This window comes from Papilio machaon, chromosome 5 (assembly GCF_912999745.1).
Source record: "Papilio machaon chromosome 5, ilPapMach1.1, whole genome shotgun sequence".
NCBI lineage: Eukaryota > Metazoa > Arthropoda > Insecta > Lepidoptera > Papilionidae > Papilio > Papilio machaon.
Window position 1 is genome coordinate 7899740 of NC_059990.1, and position 11616 is coordinate 7911355.

General features: G+C 32.9%; 3 protein-coding genes across 3 annotated transcripts; 2 read left to right on the plus strand and 1 right to left on the minus strand.

Moving 5' to 3' along the window:
* Positions 1-4: 4 nt before the first annotated feature.
* On the plus strand, positions 5-3760 carry LOC106710584 (POC1 centriolar protein homolog A). The gene is made up of 6 exons (XM_045677932.1): positions 5-568; positions 714-932; positions 1040-1365; positions 1701-1785; positions 1862-1981; positions 3036-3760. Exons 1-6 carry the CDS (start codon positions 437-439, stop codon positions 3693-3695), a joined length of 1542 nt encoding a protein of 513 aa, XP_045533888.1. The 5' UTR covers positions 5-436; the 3' UTR covers positions 3696-3760.
* Positions 3761-3845: 85 nt separating this feature from the next.
* Positions 3846-4412, minus strand: LOC106710611 (copper transport protein ATOX1). Its single transcript, XM_014502704.2, has 2 exons — positions 4252-4412; positions 3846-4175 (listed from the first exon to the last, which is right to left on the minus strand). Exons 1-2 carry the CDS (start codon positions 4258-4260, stop codon positions 3966-3968), a joined length of 219 nt encoding a protein of 72 aa, XP_014358190.1. The 5' UTR covers positions 4261-4412; the 3' UTR covers positions 3846-3965.
* A 332-nt stretch (positions 4413-4744) lies between these two features.
* LOC106710563 (tudor domain-containing protein 3) lies at positions 4745-8184 on the plus strand. Its single transcript, XM_045677935.1, has 8 exons — positions 4745-4813; positions 4888-4972; positions 5056-5446; positions 5792-5973; positions 6054-6609; positions 6856-7499; positions 7576-7690; positions 8083-8184. Exons 1-8 carry the CDS (start codon positions 4779-4781, stop codon positions 8142-8144), a joined length of 2070 nt encoding a protein of 689 aa, XP_045533891.1. The 5' UTR covers positions 4745-4778; the 3' UTR covers positions 8145-8184.
* The last annotated feature ends 3432 nt before the right edge of the window (positions 8185-11616 follow it).

Sequence of the window (11616 nt, forward strand, 5' to 3'; positions counted from 1 at the left end):
TCAAATCTATATTTTACGTTAACCGGTACCTACAATAACTTTGGAATGCATAAATTGCATTTACAGTACTCCGTGGTGGAAGAGTAAATTTGAATAACCCTTTTATTATCATTTTGAGTTCCATACAATTTATTTCGCCGATTTTTCCCCGAAGGGCAACTTCCGACTTCGCATGACATTTCTATTTCCGGTTCTTTGTCGATGAGTCAATGTTGTGTTGTTATGTTTTGACAGTTGCCAGCGAATGAAATTTAAAAATTGGTGTCTTTTTGAATTTGCCTACTTTGCTTTTCCTTTGTTTTGTAAGTGGTTGATATTAAAGAAAGTGGTTTTGATTGGATTCTTCTAGTTGCCTTGGACTGGTTGTTTTAAATATGTTATAAGAAACGAAAACAGATCAATATTTATCTATGCTAGTAAGTGAGAAAAAATAATAATGGATTATAGTAGTACCCTTAAACCAACTTTAGAAAAACAACTTAAGGGTCACCATGGCGGGATTACAGCTCTGTTCTATAATCCTAATGATACACAAATTGCTAGCAGTTCCATGGACCATAGTGTTTTGGTAAATTTCAATATTTATTTGTAAAAATTTATTTATGAAACAAAAAACAACCTTTCCATTTATTTAATTGTTTATGAGAGATTATAAAATTACATTTAAGATATATTTTTCACTATGGGGCTATAATTTTTTTATTGCTTTTCAGCTATGGGATCTGAGTCGGCCCATGCGCAGTTATAGATTCCAAGGACATGAGGAAGCTGTAATGGATGTAACATTCTCACCAAGGGGAAAGTATATGGCATCAGCATCCCGTGATAAGACTGTTAGATTGTGGGTGCCAACAGTTACAGGCAGTACTGGAGTATTCAAAGCTCATTCTCAAACTGTACGATCTGTACAGTTTAATCCTGATGGCTCTCGGGTAATAAAATTGTGATATCACCATAAATAAATTTTTAAATGTAAAAAATGATAATTTAAAGTTAATTTTACAATGAAATTAATTTTTTATTAATCAAATTTTTGTAGATATTAACAGCATCAGATGATAAAATCGTAAAGCTGTGGTCAAGTGAGAAGTATAAATTTATTTCATCATTTGTTGGTCACACAAACTGGGTGCGATGTGCCCGAATGTCACATGATGGGTCTGTTATAGCATCATGTTCTGATGATAAAACAACTCGACTTTGGAGCCCAGATACTGGGAAGTGTATACATGAATATAAGGATCATAAGGTCTATGCCACACATCTATCATGGCATCCATCTGGTTGTTACATAGCTATAGGATCATCACATGGAAATGTTATGGTTTATGACATTAGAACTCATAATCTTGTCCAGTATTATAGGTAATTTACAGCTATAATATTTAATCTATTACACAATCAATCTAATGTATAAAATTCTCATGTCACAGTTTTCGTTCCCGTACTCCTCCGAAACGGCTTGACCGATTCTCATGAAATTTTGTGAGCATATTCAGTAGGTCTGAGAATCGGCCAACATCTATTTTTCATTTTGTTTTTTTTTTTTAACTGCGCGCGGACGGAGTCGCGGGCGACAGCTAGTACCAATATATTTTTTATGCACCAAATAGTCTAGTGTTGGTTTGTGGTATTGAAAGTGTTAAAAATGTGATGTTTATGGAATTAGTAGCTCTTCAATAAATTAACAATGTTTTCAGCATACACAATGATGCAGTAACACAATTGGCTTTTCATCCCAGTGGAAGTTATATCTTGACATCTGGGAAGGATGGTAAAATAAAGGTATGTTAAAGAAAATTATTATTTGCCGTAAGACAATTGCATTTATTTTTAGTTTAATGCTATATTTTTTATCTAGATTTTAGATTTACTTGAAGGTCATCCTATATTTACTGTAACGGGGCACAATGGCGCTATCAATTCTGTCAACTTTTCAACTAGCGGAAGTGGTTTTGCATCGGGTGGTGAAGACAAAATGGTAACAAAAATAGAAATTAAAATAGTTCTTCTATAGTAGTGAAATTGTTTATTAGCATGACTATATTTTGTAGGTTTTCATATGGCGTACAAACTTCACTGAGTTTGCTGATGAAGGTAAAGAAAATGAAGAATACAATCAGACTAAATCGGCTCCACAAAGTGCTTCACAAAAAGCAACATCCACAAGAAGAACTCAGGTTGTCAAAAAGAGATAGCATTTGTAGAGTAATTAGATTAACTTTGCAGTAAACGTAGTTCATATTGTAATAATTTTAATAAGTTAAATCATCAATACAATTTTTATGAAGCTTAAATTGTTTAAACTTTCGTGAGACATCATAATTCATTAATTAAGAAACGGCTAAGCCGTTTTATGAAGCTTGTGTAAACATGTATTTGTTAAAATATATGTTGCATATTGTAGATAAAATATTTTGATCAGTAAAAAATAATGAAAAGATGAACAACGCAGTTCTATATGATAGTAGAAATTTTGATTATTTATTTATTAACACACAATGTTCATCTTGGGATTAAAACAAAGATAATATGATAATATGGCAAATGATAAGATTCTTGCAAAGAAGGAATTAATGTATTATAGATTAAAAATCGATGTATAAAAAAATAGTGAAGTTGGAAATGTAGCGGAATGAGAAACTCTTAGATTCTTTGTAAAATATTGCATAAATATTATGTTTTTCATTTAACCAGTATTTGCACAAGGTTCTTTTGCATCTTATATACTTGTAAATAGTCAAACTAACGAGATACAATGATAAAGATTGCATGTGCTTGTTTTTATGTTTGTATATTTGAGTACATATGTGTGTTGATTATTGTCTGTAAATATGAGACTCTTTGACTTTAATTTATTGTAGAAGAAAAGGTCTAAGTATTAATAAAATTCATCCAAAGCTAGTTTTTATTTTGTAGATAACACCTTCCATAGTATTGAAGTAATCCTACAAATATTTAAGAAAGCACAGTCTGAAGTGGACTCTTATAAGACTAGTTTGATGGGATTTTAATATTAAATTCATCTGAACTAGGGTGCAAGGTTATGGTACAAATGCTATCACAGCTCCAAGTATCCCATTGTCACATTTGTCCATCTGGATGATCCTTCAAACCCAGAAGAACCTGTTGCCAGCAGTACTTTTTATGAAGAAACTAATGAAAACTTACGGAATGTTACTGATCCAATAAACATCACATTTGAGAGAAATCCATTTAGAAGTGGCACAAGGAATGATATGGATTCAGAAGTTGGATCTCCCACATTTAGTGTTGGCCATAACAGTCATATTCCACGTACACCTCCAAATCCTTCCACATACAGAGTACCGTCTGTTATTAATTGCTCTGCTAGAGATAATAAGGAAGAAGATTTGTTTGGAATGATTAAACTCAAGGAGACTGACATTTGTTATACAAGTGGAACTATCGAGTGGGTGGGTCGCAAGAGAACATTTCCCTTAAATACTGGATTTAAAGTTATCAGCGACAGCCACAGTACTAAAAATGAAACTTTTGTTAAAAGGGCAAAGAAAGATCCTTTGCCAAGCAAACTGAATACAATAAAGGAGTGCGATTGTGCTGATGTTCTACCTACAGTCAATGCTATTGTCGATCACTTAAATGCCTTGCATGAAGCTGTGGACATAGTTGACTTGAGACTTAATACATTAGAAGAAGTAGCTATTAATTAGTAGTAACAAGTAAAATAACTGTTTATGAAAATAAATTTATTAAATACTGTACTCTGAAAAATATAGTTAATGTAATATCAATAACAGTTTTCATATTTACAAACAAACGATAAAATGATTTAAAACTTGTCATATAGAACTACAAAGTAATAAAATGTGCTTCTTTATGAGAAGTTTAACTGAAGTACAATATTTATGAAACTTGGTTCACAGCTTTTAACATTAATACCTGCCTTGATTTCCTTATGATAACTTTGCAAAGATTTAGTATTATTGTGTTCCAACATAGGTTGTCTTTTTTCCGGTCTTCTTGATAACCTCTAGCAGCTGCTCAGCACTCAGAGAAGATGTTACAGATACTTTTTGTTCAGGAAGGCTGATAGACACTTCATTAACGCCTTGGCCTTTTAACCTGTTTAGTACCCTCTCTACAGCACCGGAGCAGCCTTCGCATGTCATTTCTACGTTAAAAATATGGGTCTGTAACAAAATGGTTAATTTTTATTATCAATTATTCAAGACTCGTTTAAAAAGTTTATTCATCTTTATTTCTTACCGATGACATGTTGATTTTTTTGTAAAATATAAAAGATGTAACTACGAAAAGAAAAGTACGGGCAATTTATTGGAGATTAGAAAATATTAAATAAATCCTTATCAATTTATCAATAGATAAATTGTATCAAACCAAGTAAACGTAATTTGACAGGTTAATGACCTTTTATCCCATTTAAAATATCAATAGAGTAAACATAAACCAACAAATACTAATATCAAGATAATCCATATTTTTGAGAATATGATACCCGTTATTAAAAAGTAAAATTTAAAGACATGCACAATAATATCATTTTAAATAATTAATTTTCTATTTGGATGTGTGTACACAAAAGAAAGCTCTGCGTTGGCATTAATTAAAATATCAACGACAAAATCTATGATTTATTTATCTGTCAGTTCTACTACTCTTTCTCTCTCTGCCTGTTTGACAAATAGGCAACTGAAATATGGTGTGCCCGTATCAGTTTTTTTATTTATTAAGTGTTTCAGAATTTATGTTATAGTTTAGATAGAATTATAAACATGTCGCTTATGGAGAGTTTAAATGAATTAGGCTGGTAAGTTGTCGAATTATAAATCTGAACATGCATCTTTGGTTGCACTTTTATTTACGAAAATTGTATATTTCCAGGCATCTCACCCAGGAGGGGATTGATACTATTAGTGAAAATGGTGAAATTCAGGATGTAAACATCATTAGCCGAAAAGCTTTAGACGTAAGTATACATCTAAATGTTTTAACAAATTGACCATGATATGGTTCAATTAAGTAAAACTTCATATTTTCATTATGTTGCAGTATGACTTGAGGGAAATTGGAGAAGGTGCATTTCCAGAAGATTTTACAAAAGATCCTACCAAGCTCGAAAAACCGATAGTCGTTCAAATACAGAAGATAAGAAATGTTTCAGCACCAAAGGCCAATGAAGAATCTTGTTCGGCTCCTCGAATGTTGAAATTGACCCTACATGATGGGAAAACAATTTGCACAGGATTAGAGACCAGTCACATTTCCAGCCTTAGCATTAATACTCCACCAGGCACAAAGTTGTTGCTCAATAATGAAGGACTTGAAGTGTGTCATGGTATTATCTGGTTATCTCCAAGTGTAATAACAATTTTAGGAGGAAAGGTTGCTCATATGATTGAAAAATGGGAACTAAATCGAAGCCTTGCAAAGCATACTAGAGGTATGGTATACTATTTGTGTGTAGTTTTAAATGATTATAAATGATAGAAGAACCTCACCCTGAGTTTTAGTTTTACGTTGTGGACAGAAGGTACCTTCTTCGTACCTTCTTAGCATAGTAAAATAGGGATTACATTTGTTGTAACAATAAATGTAACTGGATTATGAGAATATGCTTTGTTTTCACAACAATTCAACTAGTTTATCATTAAAAAGTTATAAATAGTGTCACTTATTTTTATTTAATTCAAGAATTAAATTTGTTAAAATGAAATGTAGTTTTGAAGTGTAATGTCACAAAATTTTCTGATTCAGTCTAAATTGTAATGATTGTTGTTGGTTTAAGGTGGTATAGGTGCTGAAGGTGGTCCTCCACCATGGATTCCATTTGGCCAGAGGCTTGAAGCATTGACCTTGGACAAACAGTTCAAGAGCTTACAAGAAGCTAATAAACAGGACAACGCTGAGTTTGAAGCTCAAAGAAAAGGTGCAATAGCTGAGGCTCAAAGGTTATCAGGTGTTAAAAAGGTATAATAATTTTCAGTGTAGTAAAATATAGGTATAATAGTCTGTGTAAAGAACACTTTCATATATGAGTCACATTTCAGGTATTTGGAGGAGGTACTAAGCCTTTACTGGATGCTAATGTCCAAAAGATTGTGGATGCTGGTTTTTCTGAGGAACAAGCTGAAAATGCTCTTAAATATACAAAAAATAATGTCGATAGAGCATTGAGGATATTGCAAAAGAGAGATAATTCTGAAAACAGAAGCAAGGATAAAGATAAGAAAGAGACAGAACCACCTAAACGTAAACCTCGCCACAGGGAGCAAACAGATGATGATATTGTACCCGTTAAACCATCCGGGATGGTATCCCTATTTGATTTTCTGGAAGATAAACTTCCAAATATTCCAGACAAAGACAAGAATAATCAAAAAAATAACTCTTCTGATGATAGAGGAGACAGGAACTATACTAAGGAGAGAAACAGTGCCAAAAGTAATTCAAGATCACATAGATATGATGGACCAAATAGACATAAATCAGAAGGCAGAGGGCATTATTCAAATGATAATCATCACAGAGATGATAGGAAGTATCAAAATCAAAATGAAAAACCGCCAAGATTTCAGAAAAAGTTGGATGAGAGAAATAAACACCAACAACATCAACACCATCATCAGAGTCATCACCAACAACAACATCATCATCAACAACAACAACAACAACAACAACAACAACAACAACATCATCATCATCATCATCATCAACAACAACAACAACAACAACAACAACAACAACAACCACATCATCAACAACAACAACAACAAAAACAACAACAACAACAACTACAACAACAACAACAATTACATCAACAACACCAACACCAGCAGCAACAAGATGTTAATGTCAATCTGAACTTACAGTACAACAACTCATATCCCAACCCAAATAATCCTTACGACCACAGTAGGTATAATGATAGAAATATGAATGATAATAAGATTCAGTTGTCCCAAAACTTCCGTAACAACAGTAACGTAATGGACAGTTTAACTGAGGCTACAGCTAATTTAAATATACTTTCAAATCCATCAAGGCCTAGTGAAGATATGCCCCGTAATTATCCAACACATCCAGACCAAATGTATCTCAAGCAACAATTCATGCCTAATCAGAATATGCAGGACATGACTGCCTACCGGAGGGCCAATGATATGCAAAAATATCCAGACCAACAGTATCAACGGAGGCAACATCAACAGTCTAATGGCTATATGGAACCTCAACAAAATCTGCAAAATCCAATGTATGCAAATATGAATTATATGGGCGGTGCACAGAGTGGGTATAATGGCCGGCAATATGGCTATGGAGGGAGACCCCAGGAGTACAATACGATGCGACCTGCCGGGCCATTCCTGCCGGGTTCTCTGCTTGGTTTCCAAAACGCAGCCGTTAATGAACAAGCCCGAGCCATGCTTGGTGTCACCGACATCAATTGGAAAGTTGGGGACAGATGCCTAGCGCTTTACTGGGAAGACAATAATGTAAGATTTTTTTTTGTACATTTTTTTCTCATTGCTATTACTTTGTTCTTGTTTACTGATATATTGATTGTTTCAGTTCTATGAGGCTGAGGTCACAGGGATTTCAGCTAATACAGTAGTTGTTAAATTTTGTGCATATGGTAACCATGAAGAAGTTTTAAAATCCAACTGTTTGCCTTTCCCTAACCAATGTAAGTATAGTTTTTTTTATTTTTTTTTATGTGTAACATCTATAGGATCACTTGTAAACCGAATCGTTGGCGTGGCGACGCTTGCCGTGGCGACGGGTCGCCACGCTATACTAAGGTTTATATATGTATACATATATATATTATTATTATCATTATCATCATTATCAGTATTATCATTATTATAGTTATTACCATCATTATAATTGTCATTATCATTATCATTATTATTATTTATTTAATTATAATATTTAATATTTTATGCATATTACTTGTACACACACGATGTTTCACATCTGCCAGGCGTCCCATGACGGCTCACATTTTTTAATTAAATAGTTTTATATCTTTAGGCGATCAATTAGTTTTTTAATTGTGATGTTTGTTATGTTCAGCGGTAGGTGGCAGTAGTGGGTACGTATCTCGGGGCGGCATGTTCCCCCCGCGCCGGCCGTAGGGGCACGCCGCGGCGCAGCGGGCGCGCCCCTCCGCCCCCGCCCCCGCCGCCCCCGCCGCCCCCGCCACACCCAGCTGACCGCGCTCCCGCTCACACACACTGCACTGAGGTTTTACCCATCGATGTCTCTTTATAACGTACGATCAATACATTCAATTATTTTGTCATTTTACTTTTCAATATACAGTATGTTACATAAATCCTGTTTCTTCAAATTTTTGATGTGAAACATCTATAGGCTCACTTGTAAACCGAATTGGCGTGGCGTTGGCGTGGCGACGCTTGCCGTGGCGACCCGTCGCAAGCGTCGCCACGGCAAGCGTATATGTATCTATATATCTACATCTATATTATTTTAATAATATTTAATGTTATTTATTATTATTTATTTATTTAATTATAATATGTAATATTTTATGCATATTACTTGTACACACACGATGTTTCACATCTGCCAGGCGTCCCATGACGGCTCACATTTTTTTTGTTAACAAGATTTTTTTTGGCGTTAATTAATCAATTGAGACAGACTTCATGTTCGGTATCAAGTTGTACAAAATTGTATAACCAGTAAAAGAAAAAATCTTACTTCTTACGTCATCGACTTATATAGTATCAGTAGATTTCTAGTTACTCCAATAGGTCTGAGATTGTTATAGCCTAAACCATAGATTTTCAAAGGGTTTTTATTTATTTCCTTAGCAGTAGTTGTCTCTTAACAAAAATAAAATTAACATATAAATCTTTGTCAATAAACTTTTTAGTCATAATTTTATCCCGGATCTAACAGGGTTTTTGAAACATACTGTTTGTATAAAGCTTAGCTATTGAAATTTTAGGTCTGTAAATTTATTTTCATCTGAATAGTACATTGAAATAATTTCAGTTTGGTAAGTTTTCTAAAGAATAAAGATAATTAATAGTGAAACTATGCTGTTTCCACTGCCACACCATTTGTAGAAAAACAAATAACCTCCGTTTTTTCAAAGACAATAAGAGGGATGACATGTTTTGAAACATGTGTTTCGGTAATGGAAACATTCGGTAATATGATTACATTTTTGTACGCTTTCTACGCTTTGTCTTATTATAAATTTAAAGTCACAATGTTCTTTTTTTGTGGTTGATAATGTTACACATAAGTTCAGCTTTTACTGTTAGTGTTGGTGTTAAGTGTGGTTTAACCCTTAACTGTTAACTAACTAGGATTTGATCACACTCTCGTTTGTTGATAATAGGACAGAACTAAATAACAAGTTACCAGCCATCTTTGGTCTCTACTGAATTATTAAATCGGTAGATAAAGTTAGCCATTATTACATTATAGTCATTCATTCACTCACATTCTCAACTATGTTCATTTCGTTGCATCAGAAATTTCACTTCCTAAAGAAGTATAACTTGTTTCCGGAGACATCGATTGGGAAACGCTCTTTATTATATTATTTATTGTCACGATGCTGCGTGTATATCGCAATATGAGCCTAAGTAAATTCACTTGAGGGAAATTTTACCTTTTTTTATAGTATGTTAGAATAAATAGACAAATGTTACACTTATGCAAAAATTAATAAAATTGCATAATAAAATGTAGTTACGTAAATATATCGCGTTAGCCTTAGTTTGTGAATCTCACAATATATTTGTACATAACGTGTTATCTTTCGCAGTTTAGTTTAATTTAACTAACTAAAGTTTTTAATACATTGATAATTTGTAAAGCTTTATTTATTATTTATCCTTAGTAAAGCTGTTTTTTGTAAAATAAGAATAATAATTTGCTTTTAACCTTTAACATCCGTTACATGATTATGTGAGTTGGAGGTATTCTAATACTTCCTGTGCCAATATGGCTCGCCATATTCGAGTGTCGAGTTCACTTCGACACGAAAAATATCGTACTGGCATGTACGTGTTAAGATTTGAGACATTCAAACTAATACTAACTTAACGTAAAACTTTGTTTTTATAACGGTTTTTTACGATATAAAAAACAAAGCTTTACTTTGCGACTTGTACGCAGTGTCGTGAGATTAGTTTACAGCGTTTTTAAGTGTTAATTTTTTTTAGTAAATCTTGAAGTTTATTTGTAGGTTTTGACCGACGTAGCATTGACACATATTGTTGTCTCTCTTTTTTCAAAGCTAATATGAGAGATGATATTATGTCTCAATACAGGATCACTGCAGTTGGAACCCACTATAAGGGAATATAGTTGGGTCAATTTAATAGGCCACATTTGATGTCATTAGTTTTAGGTTCATAGTAAGGTAAGTCACCTGCTTCAAAACTAAGTGAATGAATCAGTAATTGTTAAAAAAAATTAAAGAAAAAACTTTTCAAAAACGAGCATGATAAAGTTTTTGTTAATTAAAAGAACTAAAATAAAAATAAAAAGATAAAGTACTCGTCAAGACAAGTCAAAATTCGATGAGGCTGTGTCGTTTCATTGCGAAGTTATATATTGCATTGTCACGCGATTTACTCCTGTACGCAAAATTTCAGCTCATTCAGTAACCGGAAAGTGGATCAATTTTAATTTGCAAAAACCTAGATTCTTTCGATTTTTTTTAGTTCCATTTTGTTGTAACATCGTTAGTGTTTAAAAAGAAAAAGGGTTGACTAACGCGACATTGTAACGGCTTTATTTATTATTATAAATAAATATAAGTAATGGAAATTAAAAAAAAATATGCCGTTACGAGGATACGTTGTTGGATTTTGATGAAGTATAAAATGTGACCTATTAAAATGGCCCAACTATACATCGTATGTTAATTTATTGTCAATCTGTATGTAACCAGCATCGTAGTCTAGCTTCTATAAGTGTAATATGTTGTAATCTAGCGCAAAATGTGTAATATATATTTTTTTCGGTCCAGTGCCGGAAATATTGTTTCAAAAAGTGTTTGTTTTTATCATTTTGTATAGAATCATATTTTATTGGAATATATCATTATTTAAACAGTAAAACTTCAAGTATTAACCTTTGTTAACAATTTCGATACATGGCAAATTAAGAAAAAATAAATGTATGAAAAAAATTACGTATTTAAGAAGCGTGTATTCTTCATGCTTTGTTATTAACTGAAATAATTAAAAATGTAATGATACATTTTGTATTTGTCCGAAAAGAAAGAACGAACAATGCGACGTTATGAAAAAACAATGTATAGAAAATCAACTTAAGGAATTTTGATATCAATTGATCCAATGGGGAGAAAACTTTGACAGATGACAGCCCACTCTCGGCGCTAGCGCCACCTACTTAGAGCTTTCACTTTTTTTCCTCATTATTTAAACATGGTATTTGTTTATAGTTTTATTGCTTAAGTTTTTCATTCAGAATGCCACGGATTTATTAAAATTAAATTTTAAACAGTGTAATTCACTGTTTATAATATTGAAACAGTTTGGTTGTGGATTGTCGAACGCTTTATTAGATTTACTTGATTAATTAATGCATAAATGT

Bases quoted from the DNA above. Each gene is read 5' to 3' on its own strand.
- LOC106710584 (XM_045677932.1), top strand. From the start codon at position 437: ATGGATTATAGTAGTACCCTTAAACCAACTTTAGAAAAACAACTTAAG. The intron at 933-1,039 runs GTAATAAAATTG...AAATTTTTGTAG, and splicing joins TTAATCCTGATGGCTCTCGG to ATATTAACAGCATCAGATGA. The intron at 1,982-3,035 runs GTAACAAAAATA...CATCTGAACTAG, and splicing joins CGGGTGGTGAAGACAAAATG to GGTGCAAGGTTATGGTACAA.
- LOC106710563 (XM_045677935.1), top strand. From the start codon at position 4,779: ATGTCGCTTATGGAGAGTTTAAATGAATTAGGCTG. The intron at 4,973-5,055 runs GTAAGTATACAT...ATTATGTTGCAG, and splicing joins TTAGCCGAAAAGCTTTAGAC to TATGACTTGAGGGAAATTGG. The intron at 5,447-5,791 runs GTATGGTATACT...TGTTGGTTTAAG, and splicing joins CCTTGCAAAGCATACTAGAG to GTGGTATAGGTGCTGAAGGT.